This window comes from Pseudophryne corroboree, chromosome 9 (genome assembly GCF_028390025.1).
Source record: "Pseudophryne corroboree isolate aPseCor3 chromosome 9, aPseCor3.hap2, whole genome shotgun sequence".
Lineage (NCBI taxonomy): Eukaryota > Metazoa > Chordata > Amphibia > Anura > Myobatrachidae > Pseudophryne > Pseudophryne corroboree.
Genome location: NC_086452.1, coordinates 293,058,358 through 293,077,029, shown reverse-complemented (window position 1 = coordinate 293,077,029; position 18,672 = coordinate 293,058,358). Strand labels below are relative to the sequence as shown.

Here is an 18,672-nt window from a genome sequence, read left to right as displayed (position 1 = left end):
GTAAAGTTTGAATTTTGGCTTCAAAATTGGTGAAGTGCTAAGGGGGCATTCAGTTGTTTCTTGTAGCTGTAGCTCCAGCCTAAAGTGACTGGAAACTATTCAGTTGTTTGGGTCACCAGCTCTGTGCTTGTTGCAATGGCCACATTCTCACGGCCAAAAGAAACTGAATTAGGTGCGGAAAGCAGCTTTTCCCGTAGTAAGTGCAGCGCGAGCTGCAGTTAAGTGATACCTGCCTCTCAAACCCAGCCCAATAGCCCTAATTTGGGCAAATTTCAGCTCACACCTCAGGAGGATGAGTAGAAATCCAGGTGCACCAAACAATTGAACAGCTGCCTGTTCACTTTAGACGGGTGCTATGGGTGAGAAACATTTGTCGTTTCACCCACCCCCCCCTCTCTTTCTCCAAAGAGCGGTTTGTGGTGCAGGCAACTGTACTTTGTACATTATTTCTTTCATACTTCTGGGGGACGCTGCGCACTTACTAATGGGTTAGGGTGTGTGGGTATGGAGTTTAATACAGAACTTATAAAAAGTAACTCCTCCCCCCTCCAACCCCTCCCATCTACAGTCTCAGCCAGTACCTCACTCAGTTTTTGTTTTGTGCCTTGGAGGACAGTCACAGATTATTTTTCTCATACGTCCTAGAGGATGCTGGGGACGGTTCAAGAAACATGGGGTATAGACGGGATCCGCAGGAGACATGGGCACTTTAAGACTTTAAAAGGGGTGTGAACTGGCTCCTCCCTCTATGCCACTCCTCCAGACTCCAGTTTAGAATCTGTGCCCAGTGAGACTGTTTGCACACTGGGGAGTTCTCCAGAGTGTCTCAGAAAAGGCTTATGTTAGGTTTATTTTCAGGGAGAACTGCTGGCAACATCGTGGGACTTAGGGGTGAGAAGCAGACCTACTTCTGTGAGTTTCAAGGCTCTGCTTCTTAGGCTACATGACACCATTAGCTCCTGAGGGTCTGAACGCTAGGTACGCCTAGATGCTCGTTCCCGGAGCCCGCCGTCACCCTCCTTACAGAGTCAGAAGACGGGCGAGTAGAAGAAGATCAGAAGACTTCAGTGACGGCTTGGAGGTACCGCACAGCGGCCGCGCTGCGCGCCATGCTCCCACACCCAGCGGCACTACAGGGTGCAGGGCGTGGAGGGGGGCACCCTGGGCAGCATGTAAATCCGCTTTACACCGGGCAAAAGTGGTTTTTAAGTGCCTAGGCACTGAATCCGGGCCCCTGCCAGTATAAATATTGAATAAAATAGCGGTGCTGAAGCGCGCCATTGAGGGGGCGTGGCTTAGCCCTCACAGCTCTCGCCAGCGCCATTTTCTCTCCACAGAGCTGCAGAGACTCTTCATCTCCCCTGCTGTACAAGTAACAGGTTGCAAAAAAAAAAAAAAAAGGTGGGGGGGGGGGGGGGGCACAGTATATTTGGTGCTATTTAATGTAATATAAAGCGCTAACAGGTCTGGGACTTTATATAAAAGTGTTCAGAACCGGGATATGCGCTGGGTTGTGAGCTGGCAAACTTCCTCTGTGTTTCTCTGACGGGCTTTACTGTGGGTCTGTCCCCTATATGCCCAGTGTGTTTGTGTGTCGGTGCACGTATGTCGACATGTCTGAGGTAGAGTGCTCTTCCCAGGAGGTGGCTGGATTAGGGAAAGAAACGGCTGTGGGTCTGACCCTGTCGGCACCGCCGACTCCTGATTGGGTAAATGTTCTGAGTGCTTTGAATGCGAATGTTGCTCGGTTGAATAAAAGATCGGATAAAGTCTCAAAACCAGGCATGGAAAAAATCCGTAGAGGATGTGTTCAGACCCCCTCGGGGTCACAAAAGCGTTCATTTACCCAGATAGCAGATAGATACCGACACGGACTCTGACTCCAGTGTCGACTATAGTGATGCCAAATTAAATCCAAAACTGGCTAAGAGCATTCAGTACATGATTGTGGCGATAAAAGACGTGTTACATATCACTGAGGACCCTGCTGTTCCTGATACAAGGGTCTGTATGTTTAAAGGAAAGAAACCTGAGGTAATGTTTCCTCCCTCTCATGAACTGAACACGCTTTTTGAACAGGTCTGGGAAAATCCTGACAAGAAGTTTCAGATTCCCAAGAGAATTCCGGTGGCATATCCGTTCCTCTCGGGGGATAGGAAAAAGTGGGAGTTACCCTCACTGTGGACAAAGCTTTATCACGGCTGTCCAAAAAGGTGGCGTTGCCGTCCCCTGAAACGGCAGCCCTAAAGGAACCTGCGGATCATAAGCAGGAAAATACTTTGAAATCCATTTATGTCCCTACGGCAGTGGTTCCCAGACTGTGTGCCGTGGCTCCCTGGGGTGCCTCGGGACACTTGCATGGGTGCCTTGGATTGGAGGTTCAGGACCAATTCAAATTATTTATAGTCAATATAATAGGAAAAACTAGTGCTAGTAGCTATCAGTCATAAAATATGGGGACAAACAGAAGCAAATCTTGTCCCTCACCACACAATTGAGCCTAAGGATGACATATAAACACAATCTACTTAATGTAATTTCTCTGACGTCCTAGTGGATGCTGGGAACTCCGTAAGGACTATGGGGAATAGACGGGCTCCGCAGGAGACTGGGCACTCTAAAAGAAAGATTAGGTACTATCTGGTGTGCACTGGCTCCTCCCTCTGTGCCCCTCCTCCAGACCTCAGTTAGAATCTGCGTGGCCAGAGCTGGGTGCTCCTAGTGGGCTCTCCTAAGCTTGCTAGAAAGAAAGTATTTGTTAGGTTTTTTATTTTCAGTGAGATCTGCTGGCAACAGACTCACTGCTACGAGGGACTGAGGGGAGAGAAGCAAACCTACCTGCGTGCAGCTAGCTTGTGCTTCTTAGGCTACTGGACACCATTAGCTCCAGAGGGTTCGAACACAGGGCCTGACCTCGATCGTCCGTTCCCGGAGCCGCGCCGCCGTCCCCCTTGCAGAGACAGAAGAAAGGAGATGAAATCGGCGGCAGAAGACTCCGGTCTTCATTAAGGTAGCGCACTGCAGCTGTGCGCCATTGCTCCCACTGCACACCACACACTCCGGTCACTGTAGGGTGCAGGGCGCTGGGGGCGGGGGGGGGGTGCCCTGGGCAGCAGTAACATACCTTTTGGCATAAAAATGCACATAATACAGTCTGTGACTGTATATGTGTAAAACCCCCGCCATTTTTCAGTCAGAAACTGCAGGGAGAAGCCCGCCGCTGAGGGGGCGGGGCCTTCTTCCTCAGCACACCAGCGCCATTTTTCCTTAACAGTTCCGCTGGAAGCAGCTCCCCAGGCTCTCCCCTGCAGTATTCCTGATACAAGAAGGGTAAAGAGAGGGGGGGGCACATAAATTTAAGCGCAAATAATATATATTAAGCAGCCATTGGGAAAAATCACTCATTATAGTGTAAATCCCTGTGTTATATAGCGCTGTGGTGTGTGCTGGCATACTCTCTCTGTGTCTCCCCAAAGGACTTTGTGGGGTCCTGTCCTCAGTCAGAGCATTCCCTGTGTGTGTCGGTACGGCTGTGTCGACATGTTTGATGAGGAAGGTTACGTGGAGGCGGAGCAAGGGCAGATAAGTGTGGTGTCGCCACCAACGGGGCCGACACCGGATTGGATGGATATGTGGAAGGTCTTAACAGACCGTGTCAACTCCTTACATAAAAGGTTCGATGACGCAGCAGCCTTGGGACAGCCGGGATCTCAGCCCGCGCCTGCCCAGGCGTCTTAGAGGCCATCAGGGGCTCATAAACGCCCGCTAGCTCAGATGGTAGACACAGATGTCGACACGGAGTCTGACTCCAGTGTAGATGAGGATGAGACAAATGCAGAGTCTACAAAAGCCATCCGATGCATGATTACTGCAATGAAAAATGTAGTGCACATTTCTGATATTAACCCGGTTACCACCAAGAAGGGTATTATGTTTGGGGAGAAAAAGCAGCCAGTGACTTTTCCCCCATCTGATGAATTAAATGAATTGTGTGAGGAAGTGTGGAGTTCCCCCAATAAGAAACTAGTGATTTCTAAGAGGTTACTGATGGCGTACCCTTTCCCGCCAACGGACAGGTTACGTTGGGAAACATCCCCTAGGGTGGACAAGGCTCACACGCTCATCAAAAAAGGTGGCACTGCCGTCTCAGGATACGGCCGCCCTAAAGGAGCCTGCGGATAGAAAGCAGGAAGCTATCCTGAAGTCGGTGTATACACACTCAGGTACTATACTGAGACCTGCTATTGCTTCAGCATGGATGTGTAGTGCTGCAGCCGCATGGTCTGATTCCCTGTCAGACAACATTGATTCCCTCGACAGGGATACTATTTTGCTAACCATAGAACATATAAAAGACGTCGTCTTATATATGCGGGATGCACAGAGGGACATTTGCCTGCTGGCATCTAGAATTAATGCAATGTCCATTTCTGCCAGGAGAGTATTATGGACTCGGCAGTGGACAGGTGATGCTGATTCTAAAAGACACATGGAGGTTTTGCCTTATAAGGGTGAGGAATTGTTTGGGGACGGTCTCTCGGACCTCGTATCCACGGCAACAGCCGGGAAGTCAACTTTTTTACCTCCGGTTCCCTCACAGCCTAAGAAAGCACCGTATTATCATGTACAGTCCTTTCGGCCTCAGAAAGGCAAGCGGATCAGAGGCGCATCCTTTCTGCCCAGAGGCAGGGGTAGAGGAAAGAAGCTGCACCAGGCAGCCAGTTCCCAGGAACAAAAATCCTCCCCCCGCTTCCTCTAAGTCCACCGCATGAAGCTGGGGCTCCACAGGCGGAGCCGGGTGCGGTGGGGGCGCGTCTCCAAAACTTCAGCAACCAGAGGGTTCGCTCACAAGTGGATCTCTGGGCTGTACAAATTGTATCTCAGGGATACCAGCTGGAGTTCGAGGCGACTCCCCCTCGCCGTTACCTCAAATCAGCCTTGCCAGCTGCTCCCAGGGAAAGGGAGGTAGTAATGGCGGCAATTCACAAGCTGTACCTCCAGCAGGTGATAATCAAGGTTCCCCTCCTTCAACAGGGACGGGGTTACTATTCCACAATGTTTGTGGTACCGAAACCAGACTGTTCGGCGAGACCCATTCTGAATTTAAAATCCTTGAACACTTATAAAGGAAGTTCAAGTTCAAAATGGAATCGCTCAGGGCGGTTATTGCAAGGATTTTATGGTTTCGCTCTACATCAAGGATGCTTACTTGCATGTCCCCATTTACCCACCTCACCAGGAGTACCTCAGGTTTGTTGTACAGGATTGTCATTACCAATTTCAGACGCTGCCGTTTGGTCTGTCCACGGCACCGAGAGTATTTACCAAGGTAATGGCCGAAATGATGATACTACTTCGGAAGAAGGGAGTTATAATTATCCCGTACTTGGACGATCTCCTTATAAAGGCGAGGTCCAGAGAGCAGTTAGTCAGCGTAGCACTTTCTCGGGAAGTGTTGCAACAGCACGGCTGGGTTCTTAATATCCCAAAGTCGCAGCTGATTCCTGCGACGCGTCTGCTCTTCCTGGGCATGATTCTGGACACAGAACAGAAGAAGGTGTTTCTCCCGATGGAGAAGGCCCAGGAATTGTCATCTCTGGTCAGGGACCTCCTGAAACCAAAACAGGTGTCGGTGCATCACTGCACGCGAGTCCTGGGAAAGATGGTGGCTTCTTACGAAGCAATTCCCTTCGGCAGGTTCCATGCAAGGATCTTTCAGTGGGATCTGTTAGACAAATGGTCCGGATCGCATCTTCAGATGCATCGGTTGATCACCCTGTCCCCAAGGGCCAGGGTGTCTCTGCTGTGGTGGCTGCAGAGTGCTCATCTTCTTGAGGGCCGCAGATTCGGCATACAGGACTGGGTCCTGGTGACCACGGACGCAAGCCTCCGAGGATGGGGGGCAGTCACTCAGGGAAGGAACTTCCAAGGACAGTGGTCAAGTCAGGAGACTTCACTACACATAAATATACTGGAACTAAGGGCCATTTACAATGCCCTGAGTCAAGCAGAGCCCCTGCTTCAAAACCAACCAGTTCTGATTCAATCAGACAACATCACGGCGGTCGCCCATGTAAGCCGCCAGGGCGGCACATGAAGTAGGATGGCAGAAGCCACAAGGATTCTCCGATGGGCGGAAAATCACATGCTAGCACTGTCAGCAGTGTTCATTCCGGGAGTGGACAACTGGGAAGCAGACTTCCTCAGCAGGCACGACCTCCACCCGGGAGAGTGGGGACTTCATCCAGAAGTCTTCACGCAGATTGTAAACCGCTGGGAACGGCCACAGATGGACATGATGGCGTCCCGCCTCAACAAAAAGCTAAAAAAAATATTGCGCCAGGTCAAGTGACCCTCAGGCGATAGCTGTGGACGCACTAGTGACACCGTGGGTGTACCAGTCGGTTTATGTGTTCCCTCCTCTTCCTCTCATACCCAAGGTACTGAGGATAGTAAGAAAAAGAGGAGTAAGAACTATACTCATCGTTCCGGATTGGCCAAGAAGAACTTGGTACCCAGAACTACAAGAAATGATCTCAGAGGTCCCATGGCCTCTGCCTCTCAGACAGGACCTGTTACAGCAGGGGCCCTGTCTGTTCCAAGACTTACCGCGGCTGCGTTTGACGGCATGGCGGTTGAACGCCGGATCCTAGCGGAAAAGGGCATTCCGGATGAAGTTATTCCTACGCTGATAAAGGCTAGGAAAGACGTGACAGCACAACATTATCACCGTTTATGGCGAAAATATGTTGCTTGGTGTGAGGCCAGGAAGGCCCCTACAGAGGAATTCCAGCTGGGTCGATTCCTGCACTTCCTACAGTCAGGAGTGACTATGGGCCTAAATTAGGATCCATAAAGGTCCAGATTTTGGCCCTATCTATTATCTTTCAAAAAGAACTGGCTTCACTGCCTGAAGTTCAGACGTTTGTTAAGGGAGTGCTGCATATTCAGCCCCCTTTTGTGCCTCCAGTGGCACCTTGGGATCTTAACGTTGTGTTGGGTTTCCTGAAATCCCACTGGTTTGAGCCACTTAAGACCGTGGAACTAAAATATCTCACGTGGAAAGTGGTCATGCTATTGGCCTTAGCTTCGGCTAGGCGTGTGTCAGAATTGGCGGCTTTGTCTTGTAAAAGCCCTTATCTGATCTTCCATATGTACAGGGCAGAATTGAGGACTCGTCCCCAATTTCTCCCTAAGGTGGTATCATCGTTTCATTTGAACCAACCTATTGTGGTGCCTGCGGCTACTCGGGACTTGGAGGACTCCAAGTTACTAGATGTAGTCAGGGCTTCGAAAATCTATGTAGCCAGGACGGCTGGAGTCAGGAAAACTGACTCGCTGTTAATCCTGCATGCACCCATCAAGCTGGGTACTCCTGCTTCAAAGCAAACTATTGCGCGCTGGATCTGTAACACGATTCAGCAAGCTCATTCTGCGGCAGGATTGCCGCATCCTAAATCAGTGAAAGCCCATTCCACAAGGAAGGTGGGCTCTTCTTGGGCGGCTGCCCGAGGGGTCTCGGCTTTACAGCTCTGCCGAGCTGCTACTTGGTCGGGTTCAAACACATTTGCTAAGTTTTACAAGTTTGATACCCTGGCTGAGGAGGACCTTGCCTTTGCTCATTCGGTGCTGCAGAGTCATCCGCACTCTCCCGCCCGTTTGGTAGCTTTGGTATAATCCCCATGGTCCTTACGGAGTTCCCAGCATCCACTAGGACGTCAGAGAAAATAAGAATTTACTCACCCGTAATTCTATTTCTCGTAGTCCGTAGTGGATGCTGGGCGCCCGTCCCAAGTGCGGACTCTCTGCAATACATGTATATAGTTATTGCTTAACTAAAGGGTTATTGTTATGAGCCATCTGTTACTGAGGCTCAGTTGTTGTTCATACTGATAACTGGGTATGGTTATCACGAGTTGTACGGTGTGGCTGGTATGAGTCTTACCCTGGATTCCAAATCCTTTCCTTGTTGTGTCAGCTCTTCCGGGCACAGTTTCCTTAACTGAGGTCTGGAGGAGGGGCATAGAGGGAGGAGCCAGTGCACACCAGATAGTACCTAATCTTTCTTTTAGAGTGCCCAGTCTCCTGCGGAGCCCGTCTATTCCCTATGGTCCTTACGGAGTTCCCAGCATCCACTACGGACTACGAGAAATAGAATTACCGGTGAGTAAATTCTTATTTCTTTCTAAATTTCTCAATAAGAAATTTTTGGCCTAGGGGTGCCGTGAAAAAAATTCTGATACTCTAGGGCGCCGTGATTCAAAAAAGTTTGGAAACCACTGCCCTACGGGTACGCTGCTCAGACCTGCCGTGGCTTCAGCATGGGTAAGTAGCGCTATTGAAAAATGGGCAGATAACTTGTCATCTGATATAGATACCCTGGACAGGGATAGTGTTCTTTTGACACTGGGTCATATCAGGGACGCTGCAGCCTATCTAAAGGAAGCTGTGAGGGATATTGGCCTTTTGGGATCAATGGCCAATGCCATGGCAGTGTCAGCCAGGAGAGCATTGTGGATTCATCAATGGAATGCTGATGCGGACTCTAAGAAGGCTATGGAGTCTCTGCCGTATAAAGGTGGGGTCTTGTTTGGTGACGGCCTCACTGACCTGGTATCTACGGCTACCACGGGTAAGTCGTCAGTTTTACCTTATGTTCCTGCACAACAAAAGAAAATGCACTACTATCAGATGCAGTCCTTTCGGCCCAATAAATACAAAAAAGGCAGAGGGACTTCCTTACTTCTAGAGGAAAGGGAAAAAGGCCACTGGCTGTGGCAAGTTCCCAAGAGCATAAGTCCTACCCGGCTGCTGCCAAATCCACCGCATGACGCTGGGGCTCCTCTGAGGGAGTCAGCACCGGTGGGGGCACGTCTCAAACTCTTCAGTCAATTCTGGGCTCGTTCGGCCCTAGACTCATGGGTTTTAGAAAGTGTCCCAGGGTTACCAACTAGAGTTTCAAGACGTTCCCCCCTCGCCGATTTTTCAAATTGGCCTTACCAGCTTCCCTTCAGGACAGGGAGGTAGAATGCGAAGCAATACAAAAATTGTGTCTAAATCAGGTAATTGTCAAGGTTCCCCTGTCGCAACAGGGAGAAGGCTTTTATTCCAGCCTGTTCGTGGTCCTGAAGCCAGACGGCTCAGTCAGACCAATCCTGAACCTCAAATCCCTAATTTTCTACCTAAGGAAATTCAAATTCAAGATGGAATCTCTCCGGACAGTGATCTCCAGTCTGGAGGAGGGGGAGTTTATGGTGTCGGTAGATATAAAGGATGCCTACTTGCATGTACCCATTTATCCTCCACATCAGGCTTATCTGAGGTTTGCGATGCAGGATTGCCATTATCAGTTTCAGACGCCGTTTGGTCTGTCCACGGCTCCGAGAATTTTCACCAAAGTAATGTCGGAAATGATGGTTCTCCTGCGCAAGCAGGGAGTCACAATTATCCCGTACTTGGACGATCTCCTAATAAGGGCGAGATCCAAGGAGCAATTACTGCAGAACATTACGCTCTAGCTGACAATTCTGCAACAACATGGTTGGCTCCTAAACCTGCCAAAATCACAGTTGGTTCCGACAACTCAGCTGTCATTCTTGGGTATGATTCTGGACACAGACTTGCTGAGTCTTTCTTCCAGTGGAAAAGGCTCTGGAAATTCAGAACATGGTCAAACAGATTCTGAAACCGGCAAGAGTGTCGATTCATCAATGCACTCGGTTGCTGGGGAAGATGGTGGCGGCCTACGAGGCCATTCAGTTTGGCAGATTCCATGCCAGGGTGTTTCAGTGGGACCTGTTGGACAAGTGGTTCGGGTCGCACCTGCACATGCACCGGAAAATAATCCTGTCCTCAAGGACCAGATTCTCCCTCTTGTGGTGGCTGCACAGCTCTCTTCTCTTAGAGGGTAGTAGGTTCAGGATTCGGGATTGGATCATGGTGATCACGGATGCAAGTCTCCGAGGCTGTCACACAGGGGGGAAATTTCCAGGGAAAATGGTCAAGCCAGGAAGCTTGTCTGCACATAAACATTCTGGAATTAAGGGCCATTTACAACTGCCTTCTGCAAGCGGAACATCTTCGCGGTCTGCCCGTCTTGATTCAGTCGGACAACATAACAGCAGTGGCGTACATAAACCGCCAGGGCGGAACAAAGAGCAGAGCGGCAATGGCAGAGGCCACAAAAGTTCTCCACTGGGTCGAAAGACATGCAAGCGCTCTGTCAGCGGACTTCATTCCAGGCGTGGACAACTGGGAAGCAGACTTCCTCAGCAGACACGATCTCCATCCAGGAGAGTGGGGTCTTCATCAAGAGGTCTTTGCAGAAGTGACTAGTCGTTGGGGAACTCCTCAAATAGACATGATGGCGTCTCGCCTCAACAAGAAACTTCTGAGAGATTGTTCCAGGTCGAGGGACCCTCAAGCAATAGCGGTGGAGGCCCTAGTGACACCGTGGGAGTTTCAGTCGGTCTATGTGTTCCCTCCACTTACATTCATTCCAAAAGTGATTAAAATCATAAGAAGAATAAGGGTTCATGCGATACTAATTGTTCCAGACTGGCCAAGGAGGGCCTGGTATCCGGATCTTCAGGAATTACTCATAGGAGATCCCTGGCCTCTTCCGCTACGAGAGGACCTGTTACAGCATGGGCCGTGTGTGTATATCAAGACTTACCGCGGCTACGTTTGACGGCATGGCAGTTGAACGCCAAATCCTAGCCCGATAGGGTATTCCCAATGAAGTAATTCCCACACTGCTTCAGGCTAGAACAGAAGTAACGGCGAAACATTACCACCGTATTTGGAGAAAATGTGTCTTGGTGTGAATCCAAGAAGGCTCCTACAGAGGAATTTCAGCTGGGGCGTTTTCTCCATTTTCTGCAGGCAGGTGTGGACGAGGACCTAAAGTTAGGCTCCGTTAAATTACAAATTTCGGCCTTGTGAATTTTCTTTCAGAAAGAATTGGCCTCCCTTCCAGAAGTTCTGACTTTCGTGAAAGGCGTGCTGCACATTCAACCTCCCTTTGTGCCCCCAGTGGCACCATGGGATCTTAATGTGGTGTTGCAGTTCCTGCAATCTGATTGGTTTGAACCTTTTTACGTAAGGTTGAATTGAAATTCCTCACTTGGAAAGTGGTCATGCTGTTGGCCATGGCATCCGCAAGGCGGGTGTCTGAATTAGCGGCTTTGTCTCCCAAAAGCCCCTATTTAATCTTTCATGCAGATAGAGCAGAGTTGAGAACTCGTCAGCAATTTCTGCCAAAAGTGGTTTCATCGTTTCACGTGAACCAGCCTGTTGTGGTGCCAGTGGCTACTGAAGACTTGGCGGAATCGAAGTCTCTCGATGTGGTCAGAGCTTTGAAGATTTATGTTGCCAGAACGGCTCAGATTAGGAAACTGAGGCACTGTTTGTGCTGTGGACTCCCAACAAGATTGGGGCTCCTGCTTACAAGCAAACTATTGCATGCTGGATCTGTAATACGATTCAGCAGGCTCATTCTACGGCGGGATTGCCGTTACCAAAATCGGTGAAGGCCCATTCTACCAGAAAGGTGGGCGCATCCTGGGCGGCCCCCCGAGGGGTCTCGCCATTACAGCTTTGCCGAGCAGCTACTTGGTCGGGATCAAACACCTTTGCAAAGTTTTACAAGTCTGATTCCCTGGCTGATGAGGACCTCTTGTTTGGTCAATCGGTGCTGCAGAGTCATCCGCACTCTCCCGCCTGTTCTAGAGCTTTGGTATAAACCCCATAGTTCTTGAAGCGTCCCCAGCATCCTCTAGGACGTATGAGAAAATAGGATTTTAATACCTACTGGTAAATCCTTTTCTTTTAGTCCGTAGAGGATGCTGGGCGCCCATCCCAGTGCGTACTATATCTGCAGTTATTAGTTATGGTTACACAAAGGTTGTGTTGCGTTTATAGTCAGACTGTTGCTGACGTTATTCATGCTGTTGCATGCGTTGTGTTGAATGCCATGGTGTACGGCATGTTTGTGGTGTGAGCTGGTATGTATCTCACCTTAGTTTAAATTAAATAAATCCTTTTCCTCGAAATGTCCATCTCCCTGGGCACAGTTCCTGTAACTGGAGTCTGGAGGAGGGGCATAGAGGGAGGAGCCAGTTCACACCCCTTTTAAAGTCTTAAAGTGCCCATGTCTCCTGCAGATCCTGTCTATACCCCGTGGTTCTTGAAGCGTCCCCAGCATCCTCTACGGACTAAGGTCAATTGCATGAAAGCTCCTTGGAGATTTCGACTGGGGTATTTGTGTTCCGCTGTTCCCGCTCATTCCACGTCTGGTCAACTGGAAAGCCGTCCAGTCATTCTCGTGGCTCCATATTGGCCTCAACGCCAGTGGTACACCCTTCTTCGCAGCATGGTTAACGAGGATCCGTTCAGTCTACCGCTGCGTCCCGATCTTCAAGAGCAATGTCGCAATCACTATTTACCTTGTCTGGCTTTGACGGCATGGTTCTTGAATCCCACATTCTAAGGGCTAAGGGTTTGTATAGGTCTGTTGTGGAGACCATGCTCCAAGCTAGAAATCCAGTCGCTTCTAGGATTTATCACAGGGTGTGGCGTATTTACATTGCTTGGTGTGAAAAACGTAGTCGACAGAGTGTGTTTTTTTTTTTTGTTTTGTTTTTTTGCCTTTTTCGTCTTTTGTCCTTTTTTCAGGAGGGTTTAACTAAGGGACTTTGTCTTTCCTCCATTAAGGGGCAAGTTTTCTTCAAGGGTCCTGCAGATTCAACCTCTGTATATTCCCCCGGTACCTCCTTGGGACTTTAATCTGGTACTTAGGGCTCTCCAGACGCCGCCCATTGAGCCTCTGAATTCTGTTGTTTCTCACACTTAAGGTGGTTTCTCTTTTGGCCACTGCGTCAGCATGGCGCGTTTCAGAGTTGGCGGCTCTTTCCTTTAAACCACCTTTGTTGGTGTTCCATGATTGTGTGGTTTTGCGTGCAAAGCCCTCGTTCTTACCAAAAGATGTTTCTGCCTTTCACCTTTAGCCAGGACATTGTCCTGCCGGCTTTCCGACTCGTCCTGAGAGTATAGTCACTTGGCTTTGTTGAATGTTGTTAGAGATTTGCGTACTTATTTGACTCGTACGGAATCCATTTGCCGTACGGATGTGCTGTTGGTTCTTGTTGACGCACCCAAGAGAAGGTGGCCGGCCTCTAAGAACACAGTGGCTTGTTGGATCACTTTAGCTATCCGTCAGGCCTATTTATCATCTGCTGTTCCTGATCCTCTGCAGGCTCATTCGACTAGAGCCGTTGGGGCCTCTTGGGATGTTCGCGGTGGTGTTTCTGTGGAGCAGCTGCGTAGAGTGGCGACCTGGTCGTCCATGCAGATCTTCACAAAATTCTACAGTTTCCATACTTTTGCTATGGAACAAGACTGTTGAGCGAAAGATTTTACTTTCTTTGGGATATCCCATTAGTAAGGGCTCAGCATCCCCCAGATGGATGAAGGAGAAATTGGGATTTTTTTTACTTATCGTAAAATTCCATCTGGGGGACGCTGCGATCCCTCACGATTCTTTCTCCTTCATCCACTAGGGGCCACTGGAGCGTAGTTACAATGGGGAAATAGTAGGCAGTAATTGGGAGCTGGCACTTTAAAATTCTAACACACTGGCTAGCTCCTCCCCTACTATCTCCCCTCCAAGCCAGTCTTAGTGCCCGAGGGAGCTGGTTCACTTGGGTTTTAGCTGAAGAATTTTTTCTTTTTTCTTTATTATTTTTATTTTTCTTACTTACACACACAGACTGGCAGCTCTGCCACTGCCAGTCTGCACCGCGGGAGCTGCCGGCGGGGTCCCATCGCAGCTGCGTGCGGCTCGGGATGGGCCCCGGCTGAGGGAGACACTGAGCTCTCCTGAGTTGGCCGGACACCGCTGCGTGCGGCGCGTGTCGGGGCCGCTCCACCAGCAGAAGATTATGGCAGCGGTAAGTCTCAAAAGTGGCCGGACACCGCTGCATACGGCGCGTGTCGGGGCCGCTTTGTCGAGCAGAGTAAACACCGCTGAGTGCGTCGCAGATCGGCTACATCTGGACAGCGGTGAGTACAATCTCTTATCTATACATATATAGCAGCGGAACCGGAAGTCCTTATAAGGAAATAACACCGGTCATGTGAATAGGGACTTTGAGACACAACCGAATGATTGGGCGATAGTCATGTGACCGGGAAACAGTGGGGGCGGTTACTATGGTTACAATCTAGTTTATGCTGCTGACCAATAGGGACACACGATGAGTGTAAACCTACATCACATGATATAGGTCATGTGACCGGACCAATTCTGACACTTAATAAAAACTATTTTAGCACTCTTATTCATTTCGTTTTTTTATTAGTATACCTTTATTAAAAGATGTCTGCCTTTCTGTTGCTATATATGTATAGATAAGACGATTTTGTGTGTATAAACCTAATGAAATAGGAACAGGTGTTTCCAGGTTTTGTTAATTGTTATCCCTATATAAGAGCCATATGAGCCCAGTAAGAGCACCTTTGATAAAGCTGCCAAACGCCAGCGAAACGCGTAAGAAAACCAGCCCTGACCCAGACACCCTAAAAGCCACCTTCAGGATACCATTGCAGTCATCACCATCTTGGATATTCATCAACCTATGGATGTGGAAAATTAATAGAGGGAAAACCACCAAACATCTGCGTCGGATCGGAGACAGCCTCTGGACCCTCGCTAGGTGGGATACCCGGCCAATCCACTGCAATTCTGGTAATTATACCACAAGATTGGACATACCTGCATATTTAAAACTAAGGATCCTGTTGATAATGTGACCGGTCACAGGGACATTACTGATACCAAGAGGTGTGCATATTTACAGTATTTGCTGGCGTATAAGACTACTTTTTTGCCCTGAAAAACATGCCTCCAAGTGGGGGGGTCGTCTTATACGCCGGGTGCACTTCAGTTGGGATAGACATAGCTGCCATAGTGGCCTTCCGATACTCGCCCGGTGCCCATAGTGGCCTCCCGATGCCCGCCCACCTCATTCTACTCACCATCCAGTATCGCGCGATATCCAGTGCGGCCGCGGCAGGTCACTAGTGCCAATTACAGGGAGATGCAGGGACTGACCGGAGGCGCTGCAGTCGCGTTGTGGCCGTACAATGGTGACAATGACAGGTACTGTAATGGCACTAATACTAATGGCACTCATGTGAAACAGGTAACACTAAATGCACACAGGGGTATACTTTTATACATTTTACAACTTTTTCCTCACCCCCTCCCCCCTTCTTATGCATACCTTGATAAATACTCCCTATCCAAATCTCTTATCAGGTCATAATATACAGTATGTCACAAATCTGATGTTCTTTTACGTTTTATTTGGTGTGTGGAAGGGGGTAGTCTTATACGGCGAGTATATAACAAACTCTATATTTTGAGTGGAAATGTTGGGGGTCGTCTTATACGCCCAGTCGTCTTATACGCCGGCAAATACGGGTATATCAAAACGTCAGTGGTCAGAGACTGGCTTTAGAGGCTCTATTTATTATGGTTCACATTTGTGAGAGCATTTTTTTATATGTATGTTGAATAACATTAAAACGTATGTGATTTATTTTAAGGAAACACCTGTTATTAGCGCTGTTTTATGTTTATATGTTGTATTTCTAGTCTATGAGAGATTGACTGTCTCTCACCTTAACAGCAGCTTAGAGAACCAGCACAATCATAGCGCCAGAACCTGTATCAAGCAATTGATACAAATATATTTTTCTTGCATGGCGCTCCATATGCTTCTGACCGCAAAGGGTGTTGGTCCCTGTTTTCACATATCATTTGAATCGGGACAGTTCTCAGGCCTTTGTTTTCTTTTCACGTGCCGAAGCCAGTTGGCTCGGCCAGGCCTATTCTGGCCTTAGAATCCTTTCAGTCTGTGATTGCTAGTTTTGAACAAGAAAGGGGGTTTTACGCGTCCCTTGTCTTCAGGGATGCCTGTTTACTGATTTCCGTTGGGTTTCCTCATCGGGCTTTTCTCAGATTCGCATTACAGGATACTCATTTTCGCTGTCGGCCCTTTCCATTCGGTCTCTCTTCCGCTCACACAGGGTTCAGGAAGATCACAGAATAACTCTTTTTCAAGGGCAGGAAGTGACGTTTGTTCCCTAATTGGACAATCTACTGCTAGTATCCCACTCTGCAGAATAGGTGGCTTCTGAATATCCGGTGGATCCAGGAGCTTCTAGTTCGACACGGATCCAATTTATGCTCCTCGTAGACGTTTCTCAACAGGGTCCGTCAGAGGATTTTTCCTTCCTCGCCACCAGGTACTGTTTCTTCAGTCAAGTTGCGACGCAATGAGTGGTCGCCTACATTCCCCTCTGAGCAGAGGACAACAATCTTCTTTCCAGGTCAAGCCGCCAGGTCAGACTCCCGGGTGAGAGGTCATTCCTCTGTGTTTTTGTCAGCTGGTCCGCTGTTGGCGGAGATTTCGGATCGACCTCACGGCGTTCTGACTGACTCTTTAACCCTTTACTACTCTCGGACGTGAGCTCTGGCGGCAGTAGCTGAGGATGCCCTCAGGGCTCCTTGGAGTTTCTGGTTAGTCTATCCTGCCTCCTTTTCTATTTCTACCTCACTTTCGATAACACAGGAGGGGAGAATGCGCGCTAGTCCTCTCGGTGGCTCCGGTTGGGCCACGCATGACTTAAAGATCCAACCTGCTCCTGTTGTCAGTAGAGGAGCCTTGACTCCTACCTCGACTGAACGGTCTACTTCAACAGGGTCCTTTTCTTTGTTCAATCTTACACTGGGTTCGTTTAACCGCGTGACTGTTCACGAGACCTCAGAAGGGAGGAGTTCCCTAGTTCGGTTATGCCTACTGGGCCCCGATTTCAGAAGTCTGTTGGTTTCTCTGGGAGGTTTTGCTCGGCTGCGCTTCAAACTACATTGACCTGAATTTTAGGTCTGTGCCCTTTCGGTTTTCTTCCAAAAGAGATTGTCCTGGCGTCCGTAAGTTCGGGCTCTCTTTCAGGGAGTACTCTATTGGCAACTCCTCCGGCTGAGCTTCAGACTCAGCGGTCATTTCTTCCAGAGGGGATGTCCGTTTTTCATATAAATCTGACACTAGTGTTTTCGGCCCTCTTTGAATGTTGTCAGGGCTCGCCGACTCTCTCTACAGAGGTCTTAGGCTATTCGACGAAGCGTTTTCTTCTTTGTTCTGTACGATGCTCCCGTACTAAATATCCGGGGTCCCAGCATACGCTGGGCCGTTAGATACATTTGACCATCAGACAGTTTTCTTGGCGGTTGCTCGGGAGCCTCCGTTTTCCATTACAGCGCTCTCTACGTGCGTTGTGGGGGCGGCTGCCCGTGGGGTCTCCATGAATACTTTGTCGGGCGGCTACTTGGTCTGTCCGACATTCGTTTTGTCAAATTCTACAAGTTTGACACTTTTGCGGCCTCTGCATCACAGTTTGACCGAGCGGTTTTACAGGAATCTCAGCGCTCTCCCACCCGTTTTGGGAGCTCTGGGACGTCCCCATTGTAACTACGCTCCAGTGGCCCCTAGTGGATGAAGGAGAAATCAGGATTTTGGTACTTACCGATTAAATCCCTTTCTCCGATTCCACAGGGGCCACGGGACGCCCGCCCAGCGCTGTTCCTCCTTGTTTTTTGCTTAACGGTTTGCAGATCACTAGGTGCCTGCTTGTTGAGTTCCGGCTAGCCTGTTTTCTGTTAGGTTCTGTTCCAGGTTTGGTTTGTGTTATCCTGGTTTACAGGGCGTCATTAACCTCCTCTACCTTAAGGTTTGTTTATTCCAGCTCTCCTCGGGCACAGTTTTACGTAGACTGGCTTGGAGGGGAGATAGTAGGGGAGGAGCTAGCCACAGTGTTAGAATTTTAAAGTGCCAGCTCCCAATTACTGCCTACTATTTCCCCATTGTAACTACGCTCCAGTGGCCCCTGTGGAATCGGAGAAAGGGATTTATCGGTAAGTACCAAAATCCTGATTTTGTCTGGTTTATTAGTTATTGATCTGTCTCTAGGCTTTGCTAAATGTTAACTGAGGGAGGTACTGGGAGAGACTGTAGATGGGGGGGGGGGGGGGGTGTTACTTTTTATAGGTTCTGTGCCAAACTCCGTACCCACACACTCTAACCCATTAGTGCGCAGCTTCCCCCAGATGGAATCTGAGAGAGAGATTTTGCGGTAAGTAAAGAATCCCAATTTAATGCCTACAGTACAACCAATTTGTTTTCAAAGTATTTTTTTTTTTTCCCCCCCCCCCCCCTTAGTGCAATGATGGGTGATGGTGGTGTTTCCAACTTGGCATCCATGCCTACAGCAACACCACCATCTAGCACTGGAATCCGGAAACCCTGGCATGAAGATATAACCCAGGACCTAAGGAACCATCTAGTTCACAAACTGTAAGCAATTTTTTTTTAATATTTGCACTAATTACTAAAGAAGTTAGCCTGTTTGTTGCTGAGAATATAGTAACTGTGTGTCTGCAGCAGAGTGAAAAGTAACAGGTCATTAAAACTGAGGAATGAGTTATATAGGTTGTATATTTTCTATTGCTAGTACTGATAGGAGTATGTAGTGTTGTGGGGTTTGACATGAGTAAATGTTAATGCATTTTGAGCAATCTCCCCTTTTTGTTGAGGGACACTGTAGTAATCT

General features: G+C 48.9%; 1 protein-coding gene across 1 annotated transcript in view; it reads left to right on the top strand.

Annotated features, from left to right (window-relative positions):
- Positions 1-18,672, top strand: part of EP300 (E1A binding protein p300) — a 415,411-nt gene that overhangs the window by 92,730 nt on the left and 304,009 nt on the right. Inside the window, exon 6 of the mRNA XM_063941527.1 lies at positions 18,282-18,416. Coding sequence (XP_063797597.1) covers positions 18,282-18,416 — 135 coding nt within the window. The remainder of the gene's footprint in view (positions 1-18,281; positions 18,417-18,672) is intronic.